The 23,719-nt window shown below is 51.4% G+C and overlaps 10 protein-coding genes across 10 annotated transcripts; 5 read left to right on the top strand and 5 right to left on the bottom strand.

Annotated features, from left to right (window-relative positions):
• The first annotated feature begins 214 nt into the window (after nucleotides 1–214).
• Nucleotides 215–2,639, top strand: PDH1_1 (ATP-binding cassette transporter CGR1). Its single transcript, XM_007815725.2, has 3 exons — nucleotides 215–658; nucleotides 984–1,761; nucleotides 1,833–2,639. Exons 1-3 carry the CDS (start codon nucleotides 227–229, stop codon nucleotides 2,444–2,446), a joined length of 1,824 nt encoding a protein of 607 aa, XP_007813916.2. The 5' UTR covers nucleotides 215–226; the 3' UTR covers nucleotides 2,447–2,639.
• On the bottom strand, nucleotides 678–4,634 carry J3458_009207 (uncharacterized protein). Its single transcript, XM_066119634.1, has 4 exons — nucleotides 4,387–4,634; nucleotides 3,713–4,328; nucleotides 3,341–3,629; nucleotides 678–3,275 (listed from the first exon to the last, which is right to left on the bottom strand). The coding sequence occupies exons 1-4, from the start codon at nucleotides 4,538–4,540 to the stop codon at nucleotides 2,724–2,726; spliced, it is 1,611 nt and encodes a 536-aa protein (XP_065975430.1). The 5' UTR covers nucleotides 4,541–4,634; the 3' UTR covers nucleotides 678–2,723.
• Nucleotides 4,635–5,393: 759 nt separating this feature from the next.
• On the bottom strand, nucleotides 5,394–6,238 carry J3458_009206 (uncharacterized protein; the record flags this gene model as incomplete). Its single annotated transcript, XM_007815727.2, has 3 exons — nucleotides 5,394–5,408; nucleotides 5,486–5,532; nucleotides 5,857–6,238. The coding sequence occupies 3 exons, from the start codon at nucleotides 6,236–6,238 to the stop codon at nucleotides 5,394–5,396; spliced, it is 444 nt and encodes a 147-aa protein (XP_007813918.2).
• A 1,863-nt stretch (nucleotides 6,239–8,101) lies between these two features.
• PIN3 (protein that induces appearance of [PIN+] prion when overproduced) lies at nucleotides 8,102–9,527 on the top strand. Its single transcript, XM_007815728.2, has 2 exons — nucleotides 8,102–8,541; nucleotides 8,598–9,527. Exons 1-2 carry the CDS (start codon nucleotides 8,479–8,481, stop codon nucleotides 9,378–9,380), a joined length of 846 nt encoding a protein of 281 aa, XP_007813919.2. The 5' UTR covers nucleotides 8,102–8,478; the 3' UTR covers nucleotides 9,381–9,527.
• A 233-nt stretch (nucleotides 9,528–9,760) lies between these two features.
• cms1 lies at nucleotides 9,761–11,461 on the top strand. Its single transcript, XM_007815729.2, has 5 exons — nucleotides 9,761–10,107; nucleotides 10,180–10,357; nucleotides 10,424–10,469; nucleotides 10,529–10,634; nucleotides 10,690–11,461. The coding sequence occupies exons 1-5, from the start codon at nucleotides 9,882–9,884 to the stop codon at nucleotides 10,869–10,871; spliced, it is 738 nt and encodes a 245-aa protein (XP_007813920.1). The 5' UTR covers nucleotides 9,761–9,881; the 3' UTR covers nucleotides 10,872–11,461.
• Nucleotides 11,462–11,513: 52 nt separating this feature from the next.
• J3458_009203 (uncharacterized protein) lies at nucleotides 11,514–13,874 on the top strand. Its single transcript, XM_066119633.1, has 3 exons — nucleotides 11,514–11,676; nucleotides 11,731–12,097; nucleotides 12,163–13,874. Exons 1-3 carry the CDS (start codon nucleotides 11,641–11,643, stop codon nucleotides 13,677–13,679), a joined length of 1,920 nt encoding a protein of 639 aa, XP_065975429.1. The 5' UTR covers nucleotides 11,514–11,640; the 3' UTR covers nucleotides 13,680–13,874.
• Nucleotides 13,875–14,072: 198 nt separating this feature from the next.
• On the top strand, nucleotides 14,073–14,999 carry J3458_009202 (uncharacterized protein). Its single transcript, XM_066119632.1, has one exon. The coding sequence runs from the start codon at nucleotides 14,156–14,158 to the stop codon at nucleotides 14,900–14,902; it is 747 nt and encodes a 248-aa protein (XP_065975428.1). The 5' UTR covers nucleotides 14,073–14,155; the 3' UTR covers nucleotides 14,903–14,999.
• Nucleotides 15,000–15,950: 951 nt separating this feature from the next.
• Nucleotides 15,951–17,841, bottom strand: RAC1 (Rho GTPase protein rac1). Its single transcript, XM_066119631.1, has 6 exons — nucleotides 17,189–17,841; nucleotides 17,076–17,108; nucleotides 16,924–16,982; nucleotides 16,666–16,846; nucleotides 16,313–16,605; nucleotides 15,951–16,247 (listed from the first exon to the last, which is right to left on the bottom strand). Exons 1-6 carry the CDS (start codon nucleotides 17,216–17,218, stop codon nucleotides 16,187–16,189), a joined length of 657 nt encoding a protein of 218 aa, XP_065975427.1. The 5' UTR covers nucleotides 17,219–17,841; the 3' UTR covers nucleotides 15,951–16,186.
• An 869-nt stretch (nucleotides 17,842–18,710) lies between these two features.
• On the bottom strand, nucleotides 18,711–19,034 carry J3458_009200 (uncharacterized protein; the record flags this gene model as incomplete). Its single annotated transcript, XM_066119630.1, has 1 exon — nucleotides 18,711–19,034. One exon carries the CDS (start codon nucleotides 19,032–19,034, stop codon nucleotides 18,711–18,713), a length of 324 nt encoding a protein of 107 aa, XP_065975426.1.
• Nucleotides 19,035–19,540: 506 nt separating this feature from the next.
• Nucleotides 19,541–21,914, bottom strand: J3458_009199 (uncharacterized protein). The gene is made up of 2 exons (XM_007815732.2): nucleotides 20,803–21,914; nucleotides 19,541–20,737 (listed from the first exon to the last, which is right to left on the bottom strand). Exons 1-2 carry the CDS (start codon nucleotides 20,925–20,927, stop codon nucleotides 20,269–20,271), a joined length of 594 nt encoding a protein of 197 aa, XP_007813923.1. The 5' UTR covers nucleotides 20,928–21,914; the 3' UTR covers nucleotides 19,541–20,268.
• Nucleotides 21,915–23,719: the final 1,805 nt, after the last annotated feature.

Below are 23,719 nucleotides of genomic sequence, written 5' to 3'. Positions count from 1 at the left end.
CGTTGCCCCTCCGGGCCACGAACTGCTTGGCCCTCGGGCGTTAAATGTCATATCCAACCAGCATGATTGGTTGTTTGCCGCTCTGGGGAAGATGGCGGCACATGCAACGCAAATGTCCCCTTTCGGCTTAACCGAGAATGCAAGCGCGGCATGCACCGGCAATACGGAGCCCAGCAACCGGCAACGCACCAACGGCTGGCTGGGCGCTGGCAAACAAACCATCACCATGAGCCGAGCTGGCCAACATTCTTGTCCCTATCCCTCCTATCCCTTTCTCCCCTTCCCGCAATTGGACTTGACCCTTTCTTCAACTCCCCTTTCTCTGGCTCAATTGAACACCGCTCGCTCCGGATCTCCGTGCAAGGCCCCATCGTGCTCGTCTGCAACAATGTCTGCTGTCACCCGTGGCCTGCGGACGGCATCGAAGCAGCTTCGCGTCTCTCGTTCCTCGTGGCTCTCCGTCGGCCGCTCGGCCTCCGTCGGCGCTGCAGCTCGTGTCTTTGCGACTCCGTCCTCGACATTGCGCAGCAACTTTTCCACCTCTGTCACAAGACATTCTGGTGCGCCCGTCATGGCTTCTCAACCGCGCGAGTACGATCCTGAGATCAAGGACATTGCCGACTATGTCGCCAACAAGGCCATTGACTCTGACCTGGCTGTGAGTATTTTTTGTTTCTGCTGCTGCTCCCCTTTGCTATGACTCCGGGGCCGCTCTGTCGAGGTCCCTGCTTCTCCATGGTTCCTTCCCCCGCCATTGGGGGTGGGTTCCTCGGCAAAAAAACACATCTGGAGCTACCCCGCCAACAACAAACGTCGAGATGGATGGAGGTTTGGAGGTTTGCTTGAAGATTGACCAAGACGACTGGACGCGGGGAGAGCACATTACCGCCTCTGCGTAGCATATCAATTGCTGTTGTTACTCGGTTTTTTTTTTTTTTTCCTCTGACAGCATCAAACCAGACACTAACGCGCTGTTTGCTCAGTTCGATACTGCCCGATGGATCCTCCTCGATACCCTCGGCTGTGGTCTCGAGGGTCTGAGATTCAAGGAGTGCACCAAGCTTCTTGGCCCCATTGTCCCTGGCACCGTCGTTCCCAACGGCACCAAGGTTCCCGGCACTCCCTTCGTCTTGGACCCCGTCAACGGCGCCTTCAACATTGGTGCCATGATCCGATGGCTCGACTTCAACGACTGCTGGCTGGCCGCTGAGTGGGGTCACCCCTCGGACAACTTGGGTGCCATCTTGGCCGTCGCCGACTGGATCAACCGCACCAACAAGGCCGGCGGTAACCTGGCCGGCGGCAAGATCTATACCGTCAAGGATGTGCTCGAGGCCATGATCAAGGCCCACGAGATCCAGGGCTGCCTGGCCCTGCTCAACTCGTTCAACAAGGTCGGCCTGGATCACGTCGTGCTTGTCAAGGTTGCTTCCGCCGCCGTCGTCTCCAAGATGCTCGGCCTCAACGAGAAGCAGATTGCCGACGCCGTTACCCAGGCCTGGGTTGACGGCCAGTCTCTGCGAACCTACCGCCACTCCCCCAACACCATGTCTCGCAAGTCTTGGGCTGCCGGTGATGCTTGCCAGCGTGCCGTCAACCTGGCTCTCAAGGTCATGAAGGGCGAGCAGGGTGTTCCTACCGTGCTGTCTGCCCCTACTTGGGGCTTCTACGATGTCCTCTTCAAGGGCAACAAGTTTGAGTTCCAGCGTCCTTATGGCAGCTACGTCATGGAGAATGTTTTGTTCAAGGTCTCCTACCCTGGTATGTCGTGCGCCCCCGCAATATCTTATAGTATGTGAATGGTCGAGTCAAAAGCTAACCCTCGCGTCCAGCCGAATTCCACTCTCAGACCGCCGTCGAGGCCTCCGAGAAGATCTTCCACCAGCTCAAGGCCATGGGCAAGTCCGCTGCCGACATCAAGGCCGTCACCTGCCGCACTCATGAGGCCTGCATCCGCATCATTGACAAGCAGTTCAAGCCCATGGACAACTTCGCCGACCGTGACCACTGCATTCAGTACATGTGCTCCGTCATGCTCGTCTTTGGCCGCCTCGAAGCCACCGACTACACCGACGGCGGCGAAGCTGCCACCTCTGAGCTCGTCGAGTCCCTCCGCAAGAAGATCAAGTGCGTCGAGGACACCCAGTACACCCAGGACTACCACGACCCCGCCCTCCGAACCATCTCCAACGCCCTCACCGTTGAGCTCAACGATGGCACTGTCCTTGACGAGGTTGCTGTTGAGGCTCCTCTCGGCCACCGTCTCCGTCGTGAGGAGGCCAAGCCCGTCATCCTTGCCAAGTTCAAGCGCCACCTCGAACCTCACTTGTCGGAAAGCCGTGTCAAGGAGCTTGTTGAGCTCAGCCAGAACAGCAGCAAGCTTGACAACATGTCTGTTGACGAGTATGTTGACCTGTACACTGTCAAGGAGAGCAAGTTCTTGTAACTGGGGGGTTGCGTATGTAGGAAGTGTCGCGATAATGTAAGAGCAGGGGAAAAAAATTGCAGAGGGGCTCGTGTTTAGAATCCAGGAGTTCAATTGACATAATGACCAAAAACTGCCAACTGCTTGTATTGTAACTTTCAATTGTGTGTCGAGTGCATACATAATGACGACCAACTAAACGTTTCAGCTTGTCCTATGCATATAAACGGATACAGTCCCACGCAAAATCGGTCAAGAATCGTCATAGCTGCCCCCTTTCACAGCCCTGCGCATAAAATCAGCAATCCTTTCCAAAACTCAAAACAACGGCCGACGAGTCCGCCACATCAACCACCACCTCCCCGCCCTCGACGACGGTCTTCTCGCCAACCGTGACATTCGTCAGCCTCACGCCCCTACCTTGATCCAACTCGTAATTGTAGCTCCACCCGTCGTACGTGATGCCCGTAATGGCATCGCTCCCATTCGCCATCAACCTGTACACACTGGCACGCACACCGTCCCTCACCCCTTCAACACGAAACTTGTACTTCCGGACCGTCCTCCGCGGCGGGCTCGGAAGCGGTTCCAATCCCGCCCCGCCAACGGTAGTATTGTACCCGTGCATGTTAATCACCATCAGCCGGGCGAGATGTTTCCTTCCGCCGCGGGAGGCGTAGTGCGCCGCGTAGGCGGATTCAGCAACGTCCGAGGACAGCGGGACATTGGAAATGGAAACGGGGGCGCGGGCGACGCGGCGCGTCATGAAGGCGGCTGCTATGGACGCATAGTAGGGCGCCTTGGTGCCGACGGCGGCGAGATCGGTGGCGACGGGCTGCCAGGCCTGGTACTACTTCACAGTTAGAATCGCCCCGTGCCCGGGATCGGGGTCGGGAGGGGGGTACCCTGGCGTACGCGGTAGTTGGTGCCCTGGTGCATGTGGACTCGTTTGAATCCCACGGCGGCGGAATACATGTTGAAGTCGACGCACCACAGGGCGGCGCCGAACGTGTTTGAGAGCCCCGGCCGTCCTTGGTTGTAGAGCGAGTTGGTCTCGCCGAAGATGAGCGGCGGCGGCGACCTGGCCGTGCCGAAGATGGCGCTGTACTCGGCGACGTGGCTGTCGACGGAGAGCCTGGTGCGCGTGTGGTTCATGAGCGTGCCTTGGAGCGTTACCCCGGGCACCTTGGCGCCGTCGATGTAGCTGCCCCCCGTACCCGTCAGTACCGACTGGCAGCGGAACGGGGAATGGAAGAGTTGTGCGAGTACTGGGGGGTGAAAACATACTTGTGCGCGGAAAACATCTCGACGTCGCCGCGTTTATTCAGCCCGGCTGCCCACATCTTGCTTGCCCTTAGCGCGTTGCTCACGCCGGCATTCGACGGCGCCATGAACCTCACTTGGGTCTCTGGACACTGCTTCTTGACTTGGTTCCTGATGTCGTCTGTCCCGGCTAGCCACTCGGCCACCATGTCCGTCTCCTTCCACCCCTTGGGCCGCGGCGCATACGCCCCGGACGTAAACAAGTCGGGCTCGTTGCCGTACTCCCACGTGTACAGGTTGCCGTGTCGCAGGGCCTCGCACGCCAATGGCGCGGTATCAACCAGAGTTTCGCGTCCCCGGGCAGTCTTGCCGCCAAGTCCCATGTTGAAGCCGTGGGAGAACCTGACGCCCGGCCATGTCCCGTAGCTCTCGAAGTAGGACTTGCCGATGGTGATGGTGGTAGGGTAGTCGGGGGACTTGTCGGGGTCAACGACGCCGACGAGGGACGTGGGCTGGGATGCGTTGTAGAGGGCAAAGTCCTGGGTGTTGCCGCCGACGCGGAAGACGGGGTAGTTGTTGGATATGGCGTGGATGTTGTTGATGAGGTTGTAGGAATACTTGTTGGGTTGGGAGTGGTTGCCTGAGGGTTGATGTGAGAACAACTCTTCCGTGGCTGGGAGACGAGAAGCAAGACGGACCGGCAAAATCTGGAAAGGACGAGAATTCGATAGAGTAGCTGACGAAGCTGTCGAAAGGTTGGCCCGACACAGTTGGGTTTGATGGGACGTTGTACGTTTCTGCGGCTGTAGGTGCGAGAGCGCTTAGAAGCGCTAGGATGGAGCTTCGACGCATCGTGGTGTTGTGGCTGGCAGCTGTTGATGGTAGCAAAGGTGAAAGTGTGAGCGAGGCGGCTTTTTATTTGAGCCTGACAAAAGCTCGCTCCGTCTGATACGACTCTACTGCAGTCATGAAGATGTCGGATGCCGGATTCAGCCGACACCACGCCGAGCTCAATCTTTTGTCACCAGGACGAATTTACCCAGATGCCGTTTGGAAGTATCAAGGCGAAAACCTACACGCTCAACACTCAATTCATGTCTGCATTTTCTCCGTGGTTTGCTCTGTGTATAGAAAACCACCGACCAACTGTTCGGCAATGGCCGCGAATGCGAAAGCCCCGAGATGAAGATTGCGACGGCCGAGAACAGGACAGGTTACATTGGGGCTGAATTCCTTGCATTTGGTTTACGAGTTGCAGGTCCGTTTGTCCGCGCGAATAGGCATTGGGTCCGGTTGTGCTACCGGGAACTGCCTGGCAAGATGCATCCATCTTGTCGTTCTGTTTTTTCTCTTTACCCCGCGAGCTGTTGTCAATAGCACACCATTGTATGAGGAGAATCCGCCATCATGGGTTTGAGCCGGAGCCATCATCATAAATCGTTCGCTTCATCGCCATCTCCACGCTCTCTCAATGCAGCGAAGCATGGGCTTGAGCACGTAAACCAGATTTTCCAAAGTTGGGTGCGTGTCTCAATGGTATTCATAACCTATCGCTCGAGACATTCATTGTTACAACTGGTAGTTTGTGATAAGTATTTTGCGCCTGCGACTATCGTGTCCCATATCCAGACGAGAGGAGTTGTGTATGAAGCTGTTCCTTCGATGTCTCAGAGGCTTCACCGTATCTTGGATTTGATTGCTGCAGTCAAGCATCCCAGCGCTATAACGAAATAGGTGTTACTTTAGTTGAGCTAGCGAGGTGCGTAAGCCGAAAGAGCGTGAGAGTCAATGACATACAGTTGCTGGCATGTCGCCACCGCTGTGATACTCAGTCTCCTCGGCCCCTGACGATGCCAAGGCCGGTAGTTATCCATTCATCAAGCTCAACACATTGTTCCTGATCCATTCCACACCAAATATGTAGACATTATTTGTGTGGCTCTGGTTTGAGACATGCCGGATCTATCCATCCATATGTTGCTTCGTAATATGGAAGAGCTAAGCCAACACTTCGTCAGTAGTGACAAGACCATGTGCGAAACAATCCTGGTTGTTGCGACTGATTACAAAGGGTGTCATCCCATGTTATCCAGTACGCTGATGTTGGCGAACCTGAGTGCTACAGCTTGAGTTCCTGCAACCCAGCGGCCTGCGTCTCGTCAACCAACACAACCACTTCATCCATCCGAGAAAAGTATTCGTCACAAGGCTCTGGAAGACCTCGATGTAATATGCCCTTGCTTCTGTTCTCTTTTCCCGTACTAACAATAATGGGGTCTTGCCGTCATGTCTCTTAGCCGAGACATCAGCTCCGGCATTCAAGAGCAACCTAAATTCCGTCGGAGAACCATTCATCACAGCGACATGGAATGGTGTTTCTCCCGCATCAGTTGCAGCGTTGGAGTTTGCTCCAGCTTCCAAGAGATACGCGGCCACCGAGACGTCGCCTCGTCCCTTGGCTGCAGCAACTGCCAGATGCAACGGCGTCTCTCCCTTCATTTTAGGCGCGTTAGGATCGGCACCCCGGTCAAGTAGAACCTTGACTCGCATGTTTGTAAATGCAACACTTGCAGCTGAGGCTAGGTGCAGTGCTGTCTCTCTGGTATTGATAGTTTGGGCAGATATGTCAACACCAGCATCCAGGATTATCCGTATCTTTTCTTCGGGCCCTCTCTCCGCTGCGTAATAGAGGACCGTTTGGCCATCATTGGTTGCCAGAGATACGTCAGCACCTACTGCAATGAGTTGCTGGAGGATGCAGCACTGCCCCAAGCGGCGGCTCCATGTAGCACAGTTGTCCCATCGTCAGTGCGAGCCAAGACGTCACCTCCTGCAGCGAGAATCAACTCGACCACGTCCTCGTATGTTTGTACAGCCCTGAATAGAACTGTATCTTCTCCTTGACCTCTTGAATGGACATCCGCTCCAGCATCGAGCAGCATCTTGACCACCGCATACCCTCCCGATATGGCGCTATGCAATGCTGTATCTCCATTATTTCATTTTATTTTATTTTTTTCGATAGTGTTTCGAACAGTTTCATCCTGTTCTTGGCCTCGTGCATAAGAAGCCGGGCGACGTCTTGATAGCCCCATAAGGCGGCGACATGAAGCGGTGTTTCGCCGTAGCAGTTTCCTGCCAAGATATCTGCTCCCGCCGCAACTGGCTTCTGTGAAACCTCTTCGTGTCCAAAATGCGCGGCAACGTGTAATGGCGTTTCAATATCAGCATTCACAGCCGATGTATTGGGCCCCAGCATCAATCAGCAGCTGTGTTATGTGTTACTGCTGGAGCTCCGGCTGCCGCCGCAGCATGTAGCGCTTATACAATCAAAGGTTGCAAGGGTATAATTAGCGCCAGAGGTGAGAAGCTATCGCATGTCCGTTTAGTTGTTGGCCCATGATGCGTTGAAAAGAGCCATTACCTTCTGGGCCATATCTTCTGAGCAGCACAAGGCCAGTAGTGTAGCTGGTAGAATTAGCAAAGCTGTGAGGAATAACATGTCTATTGGCTATTAAAAAAACTGCCACCTGACGCTCTATGTCTTGTGAGGAAATGAGAAGGTTGAGCGATGGGATAAGAGGGCCAAGATGCCGGAGTCCCGGACCGTAAGTAAACGTTGTGGTACTGAAATCAAAGTAATGCCGGCGTACCTTACAAAAAGCTCAATGCAGTAAGGGGCTTCCGCGGACCCAAGGGACGGAAGAAGGAGCACAAGAACTATACAAGTAGTTTCCGAATCAACAATTCAGAAGTTTATCCATTACCCTTTGTACGTGAATGAAGTAAGTGATCGTGCATCTAACCACGATATGCAGCTACGGATACAAGGATAGCGACAGGGGTACAAGTAACAAGTCACAGGGGAAAATGGGGCAGCAGGATAATGCACAAATATCCAGGCCCTCGATATGGACATTTCATGGTATGATAGCACATTGTAAGTGTAGATAGTTATACACTCCCGGGGAAGGCTGAATAAAATTTATAGAAATTATTTATATCTCTAAATATTAGAACATTTTAAAACAATGATGATAATGATAATATATTCTTAGAATTTAAGCTAATAATAACTTTTTAAAGCTTTACTTAATTATATAAGACCTTAACGCTTGATGTGAATGAGGGAATATTGCATAGGTGCACGTGGCGATGGTAATATTGCCAAGACTTACACGTCACGCATCAAGTGCACAAGTCGGAATGGGCACGGACTGACGGTGTATTCGGGGAGCCGGGACACCGCAATACTGTAATTATGAATGCAGGGCCGATTGTGCCATGGAGCTTGTTTTCGGCCTTAGAGCGACATGAAAATCACGTGTTGTCTGTACAACGCAGCAGTCGAGCGTCTGTCCTCTAGCCTTTCAGAAATTGACGAGTCTCTCATGTTGATCAATTGATGGATTGCAGCTGCACAACACTTAAAGCATGTCGGGATTGGGGATCGGGGATTGGTCACTCACGGCGTGTTGTGTTCCCGCTGCAGCAACGTTATTAGCTTTGCCAATCAGCACAGCCTCGATGGCTTCCCCTTTGGCCCCAATCTTTTTGCACCGCTGCGGAACTTGAAACGTAAAGCCAAGGCAGTCCGTCTGTTCATAAACCTTCTTGCCCCTCCGTTACCCGAATCTCATTCTCCATCTTCCGCCTCCCAGCCTCTTTAACCACAGTGCCCTTGAATCGCATACCCGCCGGTCGATACATCAACGGCAGCCTGAAACGCTGCAAATCGTTTTACTCTCCATCTCAACCATAGGCGAGCCGGCCCCGAGCCAGACTTTAAAATGGTATCCGTCGACCGCCAGCTCATCATGGAGACCAACCGGTCGCTCCGGAATATCAAAACCGTACGACTCCCTCTGCTCACACTTTTTAAACCGCCGCGCTGACCATCATTCTCCAGGAACTTGAGAATCTCCTCGAAAAAGGCGTCATCAACGAAGCAGTCTTTGACCAAATCCACGCGGCTCTACCACAAGAATCACCCCTCTCGCTCTCGGGACCTCTCCGCACAACAAACGGCAACGCATCGACTGCCGCTCGAGATAGTCCTGCCCCCGCCGCAAGCAGCACTACTTCTCCGTCCCCTCCCACGCAGCAGATGCAGAATATGGGTATAAACAACAGCAATCCCACTGCTACCACGTCGCCTTCGCCAGGGCCGCCTTCATACGACCAGACGCCCGCGCCAAGCTTACCCAGCCGTTCCGTCAAGCCCGTGCTTGCCCATGCACGAGCCTTGTACCGTTATGTCGCGTCTGATAACCGCGATGTGTCGTTTGAGAAGGATGACAAAATTTTTGTGCATCAGTACATGAATCAGGACTGGTGGATGGGCCAAAACACTCGAACCGGCCAGGAAGGCATATTCCCCAGGAACTATGTTCTCGTTGAGCACGAGGAGCAAAAGTCTGCCCCATTTGCTCCCGCCCCCTACGCGCAGCCTCAGTATGGATATCCTCCTCCTGGGCAGGGTCCACCGCAACAGCAGAACCCCTACAACTCTAGTGTGCCGCCGATGGCCGTCGCTGAGGGTGGACAACCTGCCAATGGAGAACAGCAGCAGCACGGCGGAGATAGTAAGGTTGGAGAGTATGGTAAGAAGTTTGGCAAGAAGCTTGGCAATGCTGCCATCTTTGGTGCGGGTGCCACTATTGGTGGTAATATTGTCAACAGCATCTTTTAGAGCTTGGATGGAGATGCAGGAGGATGTAGACGTCTACTCGGATTTAATGGGCTATAATGTTTGGCGTTTGGGCAATGTGGCATGATTTTTCTTAGTATTAGTATATCCGGAGGTTTCACAGTCAAATTGAAGCGCACTGTTTTCCTAGTCAGTTATCGATGCCACGTCAAATATGGACCTCAAAATATGCACATAATTACTTTACTTCATCAATGCTGGGAGGGAGGCAGCACCATCTCTTAACACCATGGAACCAGACTGCACATGCATTTGCATACATGGGCGCCCCACTAATTTTGACGACCTGTTAGTTGGCTAGCGTTTGGTGTGGTTGATCCAGCCGACTCCACACTCTGCTGCCAGTAACTATTGGCTGGTCAAAAATTCTGATGAGCATTTCAAGTCACGAGTGTTCCTTGACCAGAAAGACCAACCTAGCCTTTTACGTGGCCTGCACTTATCTATTTAGAGTACTTTATTGTCCTTGGCTCCTGGATAATCATGTCAAATTCGAAGAAGCGCGCCGCGGAGCCTGCGCCCGAGACCAAAAAGAAGAAGAAAAAGACAAAGTTTTCACAAGACGATGAGGCTCTCGACATGGAACTCGGTCTGAACACACTGTTCAATCGCCTGGACAACCAATTGCTCGCAGATCACCTGGCACAAAAACTTGCCCGATTCGGAAGCGACCTCAGCTCGGTTGAACTTTCAGATCTGACCGTATCTGGTACGTCTGTTGGCTTGGAATAAATGATTCGGTGAGATGAACTGAGAGAGTCAATGCTAATCAACCTCGCAGCCAACTCAATACAAGATACCACCTCGTGGCAGGAAAACAGAACGCTCGATAATCTACCTGGCTTCCTTGAAAAGTTCTCAGAAGGCGAAGAATCTCTCAAGAAAGTCCCAAAGAAGAAAGGCTCACCACACACTCTCATCGTCGCTGGTGCTGGACTGAGGGCGGCCGACATGGTCAGGTATGGCGGCCTCCAGGCGCTACAGTTGCACTCCCACGCCAAACATGCTAACTGACTGTACCACAGAGCTGTACGAAAGTTTTCGAGCAAGGACAACACCGTGGCGAAGCTGGTAGGCATGAATGCAACTGGGTTGATTTAGTCGTGCGAAAAACGCTAATCAGGTTACAGTTTGCCAAACACATGAAAGTGGACGAACAGGTGACGTTTCTCAAAAGTAGAAAGACGGGAATTGGTGTCGGCACGCCCGCCCGTCTGATGGAGTTGATCGACAATGGTATGAGCCCAGAAGCCGTATCGGCTGCAACTGCATCCTACTAACACTGGCGCAGGCGCTTTGTCATTGGATAATCTGCAAAGACTTGTTGTAGATGCCTCACATGTCGACCAAAAGAAGAGAGGCATCATGGACATGAAGGATACCATGATGCCACTTGCCAGATTTTTGACTCGTCCAGAATTCAAAGAGCGTTACGGAGCCGAGAAGAAGCCATTGGCGTTGCTCTTCTACTAGATACCCTTCTACTTTTGCGGCGTTGGCACCATTGCATTTCAAAAGGGGGGAAAATATAGACTTGCATCTCTCTCGCTGTGCTAATTGTACGTATTTTTAAATACTGGGGATAATCCATGTCGAGTTTACTGAATGGTCAGTAACCGGTATCCGCTTGCACTCTTTGACGAGTTAAGCGAAGTTGACTTTGGACCCGTGGAAGGAAGGTCACAAGTCCGTGAAAGTGTCTGGTAGACTGTCGTATCAGTTGATCCGAAGTACCTTCTTCCTCGGCAAGCAACACCGTGACCCTTGGTGTGAAGTGCCGCACCTGCCTTTTGAATACACCAGCCGCTTGTAAATCATCATACATTGGCCCGGTCCTCTTTTCTTCTGCTTTGTCTTTTCTTTCTCTTCAACTTCAACCTTCGTCGCTCATTGCAACCATCTCTTCTCATTATCACGCTTCGGCACGCCATCACTCATTTTTGGATTTCCTTCTCAACCTCTTTCGCTCTACCCATTTTTTGGTGACTATCGTTAATTACGACTAGCCATTTGGCAGCCTTTCACTTTTAGAGTACGGCATCCCCAACATGCGGATCACCTTGATTGGTACACTTTTGCTGTTCTCAGCCTTGGCACGCTGTCAACGCGGAGTAGGGAGAACGGTGCCTGGTAGGTAATCACGGTGCCAGTTTAGCAGATACTGTGAGGCTAATCTTGCACATCAGCCTGCGTCACGGACTGTCAGAAGTCTCTTGCTGAACATGGGCTGCTCACTGATGGCATGAAGAGCACTTGTGCTACTCCCAAACTTCAACGAGTAGGTTTTGTTCCACCCATCTCAAGCACACATGCTTCTAACAGGTTGAAATAGGCACACTTTCAGTGTCTCATCAATCTTTGCAGCCCTGAATCCTACGGTCGGGCATTGGCATACTCAGTTTCTGCTTGCTGTGATACCGGCGTCGATATCATCCCCCTGCATCCTATCGAGATTAGCCAGCCTTCTCAACACAAACGGAGCCTGCAATCCGAAGTGTCCGATAAGACGCATACTGGTGACAAATTCACATCTTCCAACCAAGAGATCGATTTGAAACGCAACCTTGCTGTTGCTTTGACCTGCAATACTGGGCAAGACGGCGTTATAACAGTGTCTGTAGGATCCCCTCAGGCATCTAAAGCTCCAGCATCGATGGTTGATGACGAGGCTTTGCTTTTTGCGAATGGATTCATGACCAGTAGGTTTGCCCATGCGGTCCCGATAATGTATACAGAGTGCCCAGCAAGTTAACACCGAGCACAGCCGCTTTGTCTCACGGACGAGCTACAATGTCTCTGCATAAGCCTACTTCCATGGATGAATCTCGGGGCCATCGGAGTGACTCTACAACTGACTGTGAATCTTCCAACGGCAGCCGTCGTACGACTTCTGTAACAACTATGCAGGCACAAAGTACTCCTTGCAAATCAACCGGTTCCAGCTTTCGCAGCACCCCCACGACCACAATATGTGGTAGTTTTGAACAAGACATGTCTATGACAAGCCAAACGTACCCATCCGCTTCATGTACGCAGTCTGGTGCTTCGAAATCTGGAGTCAGTCGCGACCCAGCACAGGTGACTTCCTTGACAGAATCAGGCCGTCGGACTTCGCAACAGTCGACATCCGGCTGCACTTCATCATCGTCTCACACTGACGCTACATCTCGTCATTTACCGTCAGAGAAACCAAATGCGCCAACAACTGACTGCTCTGATGATATAGGTCGCTCGACTATGTCGACAAGACCGCAAACGTCGACACAGGAGTCCTGGACCTTGGACTCTCATGAATGGAGCACGAGCAGACTCTCAAGCTCAGATACACCCTGTTCGTCAGATTTGGCGCGTTCCAGTGTATTTTCACGCCAGGGCCTTACACTGACTTCGGCTGTAAGTCGAACTAGCATCACATCCACCTCTTGCACAGCTAGTGGTCGAAGCTCAAGCTCATCCTTTGCACATTCCGACTCTACTTCCAGCTCCTCATCTATCAGAGCTGGGACATCTCGTGACCGATATGAGACGGCTTGTACCACCAATACTATGTCTAGTACTACTAGCTCCACATTCACTACATCTTCCAGCTCTGAAGGGAACTTTGCCGCTACACCAGCCGCTTACACCTTTGCATCTCCTTCTTCCTTGCCACCAGCATATACCCCGCCATTGGAAGAATACGGATACGGCACCCCACCACCCGTATATGACTTTCCAAGCCAAGGAAATGGTGTTGACGAACCTCGATCATCAAGGATCTCGTATCCGACGTCGTCTCCCGATCAGCATTTTAGCTCCAGATCAGGAACACAAGACGGAAGCCCAGCTGCGTATGATACCAGCATGGCCAGACCGACAAAAATGGCACATGCTGCTCCAGCTCATGATCAAGATACAAATCACGACAAAACAGCACTTCAGGATACGTCCAGCCCAGTCGAGGTCACCCTTATATCTTCAGTCTTGGGAAAGGGATTTCAAACCACAATCATTACGGTAAACGAGGCTGGGGCTACTTCGCTTACTATGCCTTTGGCCTTGGCCTTGAACAGTCCGGTAGACGGGAGGCCCGATTCAACTACATCAGAATCAAAGGAGGGTTCTGGAACAAGTCATCAGAATTCTGGTCCAAGTGATGAACTTAACAATTCTAGCCGCGTAGGCTTCGAGAGCCCAATGCCAGCTTTTTTTGTCGGAGGATCGGTGACGACCGACCCTAGCATTTATGTACTGATAAGCACCGTGTCTCTTGCAGCTGGTATTGCCATTTGCATCTTGTAACGCATATCAGAAGTGAATATGAGATAGCTGCTTTTTGCAACGATGGTGATGGATTGCGGAGCAAGATTAGGGATTTTATATGTTTGCGTTTTCAATGTATATTATTAGACATTGGCACACGCCCCCACTGCAACATTGCAGGAGTAAAATAATCTGTAATAAGTTTTTCTAGAGATATGGTCATGCCTGCAGTGAGAAAATGCGAAATTAGCGTCAACAGATAGCCAGGCTGGAAATGTACGGTGTCGGTAAGTGAGAGCTCTTTCGACTGCCGATACTCACTAGAGTCCTGACTGCGTAGTGGAGCCAGGTGGGTCGAGCCAACATTGAAGGGTCTGGTGAAACCACAAGTACCGGCTCCGCTAAAATTTCTGGCAAATCTCTGTCTCGACTGAATAGTCCAGGTCTTACAATTCAGCACTTTGCAACACGCGCGCAAGCCCAAAAATCCACGAATTGTCAGTCATTAGACTGCAATGAAAAGCAAACGAGCTCGCGAAGCCGCTACGGCAAGCGAAGACTTCCTCCCCGTCGACGACACACCAGTAGAGAAGAAGCGCAAGAGAAGCGACGATGAACATACTGAAGTGAAGCAGAAGAAGGCCAAGAAGGACAAGAAGGACAAGAAGGATAGAAAGAAGGATAAAAAGGAGAGCAGAAAAGAGAAGAAGGACAAGCGAAAGGATCTACAGGATTTACCCGAGGAGGAAAAGGAGGAAGAGGAAGATGCTGCTGCAAAAGACGACGCAGTCGTGTCGCAAGCCCCGGATGTAAGCGACGAGAAGAAGTCCAAGAAGAAGGAGAAGAAGGAGAAGAAGAGGAGGAGGAGCAAGGAAGCAGCCAACGGCGACGCCGGCGACGAGCCCAAGAAAGAAAAGAAGGACAAGAAGGAAAAGTCCAAAGACGAGGATGCTCCCACCCAAGAAACACCAGCACCTGGGGGGGCATCAGACGACGCCGGGGGCGCGCCAGACGCCAAGTCCTCCCGCCACATCGTCTTCGTGGGCAACCTGCCCTTCACGGCGACGGCGGACAGCATCAAGGCGCACTTTGCGTCGCTGAAGCCCATTTCCGTGCGGTGCATGAAGAACAAGGACGACGACAAGCCGTGCCGGGGCATCGCGTTTGTGGAGTTTGCCAACGTGTGGACCATGAGGACGTGTCTGGACAAGTTCCACCATACCGAGTTTGAGGGGCGCAGGATCAACGTTGAGTTGACGTGAGTTTCGCCTTTTTTTTTTGTAAGCCGTGTATAAGTGACGTGGGGACGCTGACTTTTTTTTTTTTTTTTTGTAGGGCTGGTGGCGGGGGAAAGACCAAGTTTAGAAAAGACAAGATTCGCGAAAAGAACAAGAAGCTGGATGATAATAGGAGCAAGAGGATCGAGAGGGAGAGGGCTGCGAAGGAGGAGAGCGGTGGCCAGAGGGAGGAGGGCTCGGCCGGCATTCATCCCAGTCGTTTGGCTAGGATTCCGGGACTGGGAGAATAAAAGTTGCCTCAGTGTGAGATGCTGTGATTTTTTCTTCTTGTTCTGTTTTGGATGCAAGAACATTTTGAACAATAAGAAGGCTGGCTTTGTTGTGTCATCATGCTACAACAGCTTCATTTAGATACCCCCCCTTTGTATGGATTAATTCCATCACGTCACATGCATTGGAGCGGAACAAATCATGTCGGGCAGAAATTTAAGTTTTGACAAATTCACTCCCGTACGGTTTCAATACACATCTGAACATGTCTTGGTGCTATCTACAAGCAAAAAAAAAAAAAAGGGTGGGATATCCTTGACACTAGGGAGAGACGAATACTGAGAGACTTGATGGGGAAAAAAAAAAAAAAAAAAAAAAAAAAAAAAAAAAAAAAAAGAGGCTTAAAAAAAATTACAGGAGACAAAAAGACGCCCCAATCATCTGAAACGAGACGCCTCCGGGTGCTTCTTTGCTCCTCCAAGCATACTCGGCTAGCGATGAGGGTCTCTGTGCCTCCCGGCGGCAAAGTAGACGAGGAGCTGGATATGTACAGGTTGACTAGTGGACGAGGTACAATATCGCAGTTCTGCTACTTGTTGCGCTTGCACCCACCAGCCAGTGTAAGAGGATAGACTAGTAACAGCGACACCTGATGAAACATGTTCAAGCCCAAACAACACATACCTGCGCTGCAGTCAACTGGTTGTTTGTGTCTCTCTAGGCTTTCGTCCGTTGTTCCGCGCCCTATTATCGGTCTATTTGTGCTGAAAATGAGAAACACTAAATTATACATCGAGTGTGCTGTTGAGTCCGCTAAAAATGTTTCATTTTTGCAATTATGCTAGAGCGAGAGAAAGAGTAGCTTCGGTCGGAGTCGAGTGTCGTCTATCGAAAAGTCCTTCATCTTTGCCGACTTGAAATCTGTCGCTTGAGTGCTCGCTCTTCTTTTTGCCACTTCACATAGCCAAATAAAGATATTAAAGTGTATCGGTGACGGAAAGCCTCCCTCTGCCTGCGGTAACTGGTCTATGTAGAGGTTTACAAAACGATGCATTTAGACTTCTTGGCCTTGGGTGGCGGCCGCGGATTCAAAACAGCACTGGTATCAAATCGAATTAGATGACTTGCAGCCGAAAAAAAAATTATGCAATCGCATCTACTCACCGAATAGCTTCATCAAACACGCCTTTCAGGTTGCTTTGGGTCAGCGCGGAGCACACGAGGTATTTGTACGCCCCAATTTCTCGTGCACAAGCCAATCCATCCCGAAATTCTATCGGTCGCTGTCTCTTCTTCTCTTTCAGTTCTTTTACTTCCTTTGAGGCGTTATCGAATGCATGTCTGTCTCCGTTCTTTTCGGCCTCCTCTCTTCTGTCGTACTCTTCTTTCAAATCAAGTTTGGTACCGACCAGGATGATAGGGATATTAGGAGCGTGGTGATCAATCTCGGGGTACCACTATATAGATCAGTGGTCAGCACACTATGCTTGCAAGTGCAAGCAACCAGGTGAGCCTACCTTGGACCGGACGTTGTCAAACGAGGCCGGATTTATGAGAGAAAAGCAAAGCAGGAATACATCGGTTTGGGGGTATGACAGCGGCCGCAACCGATCGTAGTCTTCCTGGCCAGCCGTATCCCACAGTCCCAGGCTGATGGGCTTGCCGTCGACCATTAAACTCGTCGTATAGTTATCAAAACTGGCACTGCACGTCAGCGCACGTTTCTTGCATCCATTCGGCACATGTGTCGGGAGCAGGACGCAGGACAAACTCACACTGTAGGAATGTACTCGCCGGGGAAGGCATTTGTCGTGTATGAAATGAGAAGACATGTCTATGATACTGCATCAGTCTCGATAAGATTTTTGACGGCTGTAGCAATAGAATTGGACAGAGATGAGGAAAGTGTCGGTTTCGAGATGCGAACCTTGCCAACAGCACCGTCACCGGTCACGACGCACTATTTGAGAGGGGTTGGCGGTCAGCACAGGATCAAATTGAAATCCGGGATGCAGCCCGAGCTGGACAAGGCAAGCGAACCTTCAAGGATTGAACATTGGGCTGAGCCATTCTGTCGTGACGCCGAGGATAGAGAGTACAGTACTATGCGGCTTTGTCCTGAGGCGAGGCGTGGAGGGGAAAGCTGAGGAGTCAGGAGGTGGTTGGTGGTTATTGGTGGAGGAGGAGGAGGAGAGGAGGAGGGTCGAGCGCTCGTGCTTCAGACGGCTGGTGAAGAATCGGCCAGCCGATGGTTGATGTATCGCAGGACAGACCGAGGCGGACAACAGCTAGCAGAGAGAATGTGCGGTTAAAACAAGAATAAGTTGATCAGAGATTCGGGAATCGCGGTCAAAGAGCAGTCAGGAGATGTGGTGACGGAAAGGATCGAGCGAGGCCAGACGCGAGTTTCAAAGGCTGCATTAAAAGCGTTGGTAACAAGTCGACACAGCGGAACCGCTCCAAGCCGCACTGCTTCAGGCATTCAGGAGCACGAGGGGGACGAGTGGGCGGCGAGTGGGTGAGGGTGGCCAGGCCAGACCAGACCAGACCAGACGCTTTCTTCGCTTGATGGAGCCTCCCAGCCGTATGTAGTTCGCTTGACGTGGTGTGTGGTGTGTGGTTAGGCTGATGATCCAATCGTCGATGGTCGTCGATGGTCGACTCGCTCAAGCAAAGCAGGGTTAGCAGAGGAGCAGAGCAGCAGTTGGGGAAGGCTTCGTTTGGGGTTTGGACCGCCTTTCTGCTTGGCGCCGACGCTCGCACAGGTCGAACTCGAGACTGCCGGTTCTGGGTGGATGATGTCTCAAGGGCTGTCGGTTTGGTGCACTAGCGCCGAAGGTGGCTGCACAAGTGGTGGAGATAGAACGAGGTGACGGAGATGATAAGATGAGACCGCACGACACCTGCCAAGGACAAGCTGCCTACTCCGCAGGCTCGAGGAATTTCTTCGAACCAGCCAGCAGACTGATTAGCAAGTCTGTGGTTTATGTCAATCGCAAGTGCGGCAATCACAAGTGCGGCGCCCGACGTAGACGGATTGGCACAGATGGAAGTCAACACGCCCGCTGCCCGCACGTCACCTCAAACTTAAAATAGACAAAATGCCCGTGACCGCCAACCACCGAACGAGCCTTCGTTTTGGGGTCCTTGTCTTTGTTGTCTTTATTCCAGCCTTTATTCGTTTGCGTTGGCATCTGCATCTCATTACTGCACATTGCATCCAGCCCAAATTTGCCTGCCATTCATTCCCTTTGTACTAGAGCCTGAGGCAACGCTCTCAAGCATCCAATCGGGAAGGCACTTCCAGTGACAGGTCGATTTGTCCCCGCTGCTACTCAACTTGACTGAAACACCATTCGAGTATCGACCTGAAGCAAAACGGAACGTAAACCACCTAGCCAGCTGAGTCAGATATAACAATCGCACCGTCGATTCCGTCAGTAACACACTTGACTCCATTCGTGTGCCGCGCTGTCACGATGAATAGTCACAATGTCATCAACCAAACCCATCCCGGTCAACCCCATCCAAGTGGACATGAAGCCAACCTCTAGACACCACTTCAGCATCTTACTTCCACCAAGTTGTCATGGTAGGTGGTTATTATCAATTTCTGCTGATAGAGATCCATGCTTAATAGACCACCCAAGTTATTTGTGGCGGGCTCTAGGGCATTACCTCTCTTGATTGTGTCGCCTCGGCCATTCGAGGACGCGATGAGACTGCGAGTCGTTTGATGCAAATCTGTGACGAGGCACGCTTCAATTATGATAGCCACACACTCTGGCGGAAACAGGGCGGAAACAGGGCGGAAACAAAACAAGCTATCAAACAAGGACTTAGGCCGCGACGCAACGGCGGCTCGTTCCTGTAGACATTTTCCCATTTCATCACTGCCTCTGACGTCGCAGATAGAGCATGGCTCAGCTCTCCCAAAGTCTTACACAGCGAGTTCGTTCAATTCCGGCCCTTTCATGAAATCGGTCTCTACAAAAGTCTCGCTGGCTGGTTGAGAGCCCACAATGTGGGATGTGGGACCTTGTTTCCGATCCGCCGAGCATTGACTTCCGCATCAACCATACGTCTGCTGCCATCCTAGGGTAGGTATTTGATTACTTTCGCAACACATCCTTCCGCACTGTTGATATACCTAGGTAGATATGATGCTGTTTTTATCTAGACCCACTGCGGCTTTGGTACCGAATGTCGCACTCACTGGCCCGGTCAAAAGCCCTCGATGTCTCGGGGACTAGTTCACGGTGTTTGTGGGGCGCTCATGGTCCAGGAATTTCGGAAACCAAAACCAGATCGTCAAGCATCGGTTCCAGCATCTCGGATCACCAGGATCTTTACACAACAAACCCACCACACAGGCGCGAAGTCGAACTATGGGTGATTCTCCGTGCCATCCACGCTTGTTCTGAGTAATGCTTTCTTCTATTCCTTGCGCTCGACTTACCCTCCGTAGTCGCCGCATACTTTCTTGCCAGCAGCCTTGGCCACTAGCATCCATCAATGGGGACATCCAACTCCACAAACAATCGCGGACCGGTCCCGAAGATGATGGAGGGACCGTGACCAGGGAGGGCTAGCCTAACTCGGGGATTGCCGACCGCCATCCAAGCCGTTGACGCCAACAAAGTGCGACACCCAGTTCGATACCTCGAGCCTGTCATAAACGACGATAGACGGCTAGTTGTACAGGAACGACCCCGCCATCTCAACCTTCGTGTAGCATGTATCTTCTTCTTCTTCTTCATCATCTTCTTCGGGCTAAATAAATGCCCTCATTGTTACGAACGCAAAGAAGAATATATATGCATTTTGCACAATTGCATGTCTTTACAGCCTCTGCCAACTCCAACTCATTAACAATCGTCTATCATTTGATAATGACTTTGGCAAATATAGGCCACCGACTCCCCGTTCCGCCTCTCCTACAATGTCTCGCATCTCTTGGAATCCTGGGGAACAAAAGGCAAAAAAAAAAAAAGTAAGCTTGACAAAATGGCCAAGACCAACGAGAGCAAGAGCATGACCTTCAACCAAGTGGCAATGGCTGCCCTGTTGTTTGCCTAACAGGAAACGAAGTTAACCTCTGCCCGAGAGGTTTCTTCATGTTAAACTGTTATCTCTTTGCCTTGGAGCATGTCCCACGTAGCTGGTTTCGAAAGATCGAATCTACCTAAGCCATCGAACCGATGCTTGGCCTTTTTCTCGTCGACGTACGACATGGCAGTCTGTCGGATTTCCTCCCAGTCTTCCATATGAGAACCCAGAACGCCTGGTGCGATTGAAACAAGGTGGAAAGCCTCTCGAATCCAGGAAATAGAATTCCACCCTTCTTTATCGCTACGAACAGGAACGGATCGCAGAATACTCTCAAGTCGATGGATGTCACGGATCTTTCCCACTACTATACGAACTAATAGCATTGAAGACCGGTCCGATTCAACTGAGTATTCCCATACTGAGCTGGCCGCTTTTGGCTCACCCTCAATTACCAACTTGTCCTTGACATGGTACATGGTATTCTGCAAACCTGGCTTGGCGTCGTTTTTAGGGCCTGACAAAAGGGCCCAATGGTAACTGGAAGAATCTGGTTAGCGGGCGCTTAGGTTCATTGTGCTTCTGAGTGCTCGAGGTTTGCATACGAGTCTTCTCTGCCTGGCATTTTTGCCGAGCTACCACGGACATAGAGCCCAACATAAAGTCGAGGCTTATTGCAGGGCAATCTATTCGCCCGAAACGGCGACAAGGGACAGCAAAGATGAGCCATTTTTTGCACCCGACAGGAAGATAGGAACTGTGTCAGTTGAGGACCACCAAGGCCTTGTGCAGAAAAAGCGGTCCAAGGCGGAGAGGCTCATAGGATATATACTATGAGCCTTGATGACAAAATTATCTACACGGGAACCGCCGGCAATTGCAATCAAAAAAGCAATAACGAGGTAAAATTGGAACTTGGATCTTGAGTTACACAGAGAAAGAATAATGGCACCGCCTGTCCACATGGAGTACAGGACCGCTTGATCGGCCAGGGAGCGAAAAATGAAGCTGGACAGGGGCACACTTGCTTAGCATTGCAAAAAGGTTCGAACCAGGCTGACCATGTTGGCCTTGCCAACAATGCCCCGCTGCCTGGCGAGTTCACACAGTGACACGAGGCTTGAGACGGACATGGGCGCAATTTTGCACCTTCCCGGTCCGGCCAAGGCAGACCTGGTCTGGTCAGGCCAACATGAAGTCCGAGTACAAGCTCTGTGTCTGGTGTTGGCACGAGTTGATTGAATCAGACCACCTGCAGAAGGCCAGGAAACGAATCATGGAATGGGAGTCAAGGACTCCAGAATGTGCCAACAGGGCTGCCAACAGGGCTGTTGTCCAGTGGGATCGCTACGGAAGACGAGTGTGTGACTGGAGACGTGGAGAGTGGTGGTAATACCTGAGTGGCTGTCGTTTGTCCGGACTTTCGTCTGAGACGTGTGTACTGTGCAATCTCGGTAATGACCCGACTGTTGGAAAGATTTGACACATGCATATTGTAGGACGGATTACGAAGCATCCTGGTATACAAGGTGTGGAGGTTATGTCTATTGAGAGATGGACTGGCAACTAGTCACACTCTAGAGCCACGACGCGCGGGAGCCGAGGACGGGAATAATGCTGCGGGCTGCGGGCTGCGGAGAACCTGGGTCATTAGTCAATTGACCAATTTGCAAATGCCGTTGGGCCCCTGTCTTTGTTGGTGGGTCGAGTCCTTTCTCATGTTGGTCAGATTGGTTTGTTGATGGATGACGGATGGTTTGGGGCGAGCACAAATCGTCAATTGCGCTGTTAATAAATAGCCGAAGCTAATTGTCTGACAGGGCGCCGGCAACCCGGGAACGAAGCCCCAAAGCCAGGGGGGGAGCCAATGTCGGGGCCATGCCCGTCGCCCAACACGGATGGATTTCGACTCTTTGCACACGGAACTAGGAGCTATTGCATACCTTCGGGCCTACGGAGCAGGAACTGGTTGTTCGTGGGCCGCTGGTTCGGCAGTTATTCCGAGGTCTCGAGAACACTCAAAAAGGGGCAAGCGCTGAGACAGGAACAGGCAACTGGTTCGTACAATGGAGATGGCGACAAATGTCACATTCTAAGAATAGCTGTAGCCGTAAGGACTCAGCATAATGGAGGAATAAGCGCGTGGGATTATCGTGGACGTGCGCAGGTAGGTATACTAGGTATACGGATAATACTGGGCTTGGGACGGACGGCATTGCATGAAGCAAATTTAGGAACCTTTGTCGCTTCGCAGGCTACAGTCGCCTTTGACATGTCCATCTCCCCGAGTAGCCAGGGCGTGTGGATAGTACACAATGCAGAATCCTATGTCATTTCTAGGCGCGCTTTTTGCCGGAGCAAGGGAACCGCATGGTGTTTTCGTTGGGTGTGGGCCTTCGCTTCCACCCTTGCCCAATATCCCGAATCTAACCCTGGGAGCCTTCAGCAGGCCAATCAGGCCATTGCAGGCCCTTTCGATTCGACCTCTCGAGATGTTGTGCTGAGCAAGCAAATGTTCTTTCACACCCTGATGTGCTGCAAAGTGTGAACGACTCACATTTGGACAATACTTGTATACCAACCACACAGTAGTTGTATCTTGTAAGCAGCATCAAACCCACGGCAGAGACAGCATATCACTACACTAGGGGGTTGTGGAGAATATCGACGTGCATACCAAAAACACTGCGAAGGAGCCGTAAACGTACGTCCAAGGGGTAAACAATTCTGGTGCACACATCGCTCAATGTCATGTATATCAGCAGTAAAAAGACGAACTGAACCAAGCTCCGACGTTAGCCGCAACTACCAACTCGTATCTCTGGCGTGACTACCGTGACCCAACTCAGGCGTTTCACACTGGAATCTGTTGATGTCGACCTTTGGGCTTTCAAGGTGCAATTAAGACTAAACTACAGCACTTTGTCAGCAACTGGCTGCCAGTACTGATGGTAGAGGTAGCTATTTATATAACTACCAGCTAAATCAAGTCTTGTGTTGTTTCGCCCACCGTCTTAAACTGCTCACTGCAATCGAAACATACCAACATGTCTCCCTGCTCAACATCTCGGCTGTTCTGAGAGCTCCATGGCCTAGAGTTGTGTTTGCCGATATCCTGTTGGCCAACATCTCCATCGTTCCCTGTTGTTGGCCAAAGGACAAAGAATGGCTCCAATACGTGGACGTGGAAGTTTTAACTTCGCAGGCTTGTCAAGTGGAGAGTTTGAGAAGCTCGTCTTGTAGTCTTGCGTCTCTAAGCAAGTTTCTGATGACTCGAGGATTACTGCCCCGTGGAGCACGGGTCTCTGTGCGCCATTTCTCTTCGTGTGAGCCCAGGTGAGTTACGACCTCTCCCGAAACCGCCTTGATCTTGTGAGAAAATACGCCTCAGCTGACTGTTATTTTTTTTTAGCTCGATTATCTCCAAATTATTGCACGAGTGGCATCAGGGGATCCCAAGCCTCATCTGGTACACCCTCGTAATTTGTCGTGCTGAGGAATATTTTAGGTCGGGTGACATGT

This window comes from Metarhizium acridum, assembly GCF_019434415.1.
Source record: "Metarhizium acridum strain ARSEF 324 chromosome Unknown scaffold_141, whole genome shotgun sequence".
In the NCBI taxonomy this organism is placed as follows: Eukaryota; Fungi; Ascomycota; class Sordariomycetes; order Hypocreales; family Clavicipitaceae; genus Metarhizium; species Metarhizium acridum.
This window is presented reverse-complemented; position numbering and strand designations above follow the sequence as displayed.

Excerpts from the sequence above, each read along its gene's own strand:
- PDH1_1 (XM_007815725.2), top strand. The coding sequence starts at position 227 with ATGAGCCGAGCTGGCCAACATTCTTGTCCCTATCCCTCCTATCCCTTT. Across the intron at positions 659-983 it reads CCATTGACTCTGACCTGGCT|TTCGATACTGCCCGATGGAT; the intron begins GTGAGTATTTTT and ends CTGTTTGCTCAG. Across the intron at positions 1,762-1,832 it reads GTTCAAGGTCTCCTACCCTG|CCGAATTCCACTCTCAGACC; the intron begins GTATGTCGTGCG and ends CCTCGCGTCCAG.
- J3458_009207 (XM_066119634.1), bottom strand. The coding sequence starts at position 4,540 with ATGCGTCGAAGCTCCATCCTAGCGCTTCTAAGCGCTCTCGCACCTACA. Across the intron at positions 4,329-4,386 it reads GTCCTTTCCAGATTTTGCCG|GCAACCACTCCCAACCCAAC; the intron begins GTCCGTCTTGCT and ends ATCAACCCTCAG. Across the intron at positions 3,276-3,340 it reads ACCAGGGCACCAACTACCGC|TACCAGGCCTGGCAGCCCGT; the intron begins GTACGCCAGGGT and ends ACTGTGAAGTAG.
- PIN3 (XM_007815728.2), top strand. The coding sequence starts at position 8,479 with ATGGTATCCGTCGACCGCCAGCTCATCATGGAGACCAACCGGTCGCTC. Across the intron at positions 8,542-8,597 it reads CGCTCCGGAATATCAAAACC|GAACTTGAGAATCTCCTCGA; the intron begins GTACGACTCCCT and ends ATCATTCTCCAG.
- cms1 (XM_007815729.2), top strand. The coding sequence starts at position 9,882 with ATGTCAAATTCGAAGAAGCGCGCCGCGGAGCCTGCGCCCGAGACCAAA. Across the intron at positions 10,108-10,179 it reads TTCAGATCTGACCGTATCTG|CCAACTCAATACAAGATACC; the intron begins GTACGTCTGTTG and ends TCAACCTCGCAG. Across the intron at positions 10,358-10,423 it reads AGGGCGGCCGACATGGTCAG|AGCTGTACGAAAGTTTTCGA; the intron begins GTATGGCGGCCT and ends ACTGTACCACAG.
- J3458_009203 (XM_066119633.1), top strand. The coding sequence starts at position 11,641 with ATGAAGAGCACTTGTGCTACTCCCAAACTTCAACGA. Across the intron at positions 11,677-11,730 it reads CTACTCCCAAACTTCAACGA|GCACACTTTCAGTGTCTCAT; the intron begins GTAGGTTTTGTT and ends AGGTTGAAATAG. Across the intron at positions 12,098-12,162 it reads TGCGAATGGATTCATGACCA|CCGCTTTGTCTCACGGACGA; the intron begins GTAGGTTTGCCC and ends CACCGAGCACAG.
- J3458_009202 (XM_066119632.1), top strand. The coding sequence starts at position 14,156 with ATGAAAAGCAAACGAGCTCGCGAAGCCGCTACGGCAAGCGAAGACTTC.
- RAC1 (XM_066119631.1), bottom strand. The coding sequence starts at position 17,218 with ATGGCTCAGCCCAATGTTCAATCCTTGAAG. Across the intron at positions 16,983-17,075 it reads GTGACGGTGCTGTTGGCAAG|ACATGTCTTCTCATTTCATA; the intron begins GTTCGCATCTCG and ends GCAGTATCATAG. Across the intron at positions 16,606-16,665 it reads TTGACAACGTCCGGTCCAAG|TGGTACCCCGAGATTGATCA; the intron begins GTAGGCTCACCT and ends TGATCTATATAG.
- J3458_009199 (XM_007815732.2), bottom strand. The coding sequence starts at position 20,927 with ATGGCTCATCTTTGCTGTCCCTTGTCGCCGTTTCGGGCGAATAGATTG. Across the intron at positions 20,738-20,802 it reads ATGCCAGGCAGAGAAGACTC|TTACCATTGGGCCCTTTTGT; the intron begins GTATGCAAACCT and ends AGATTCTTCCAG.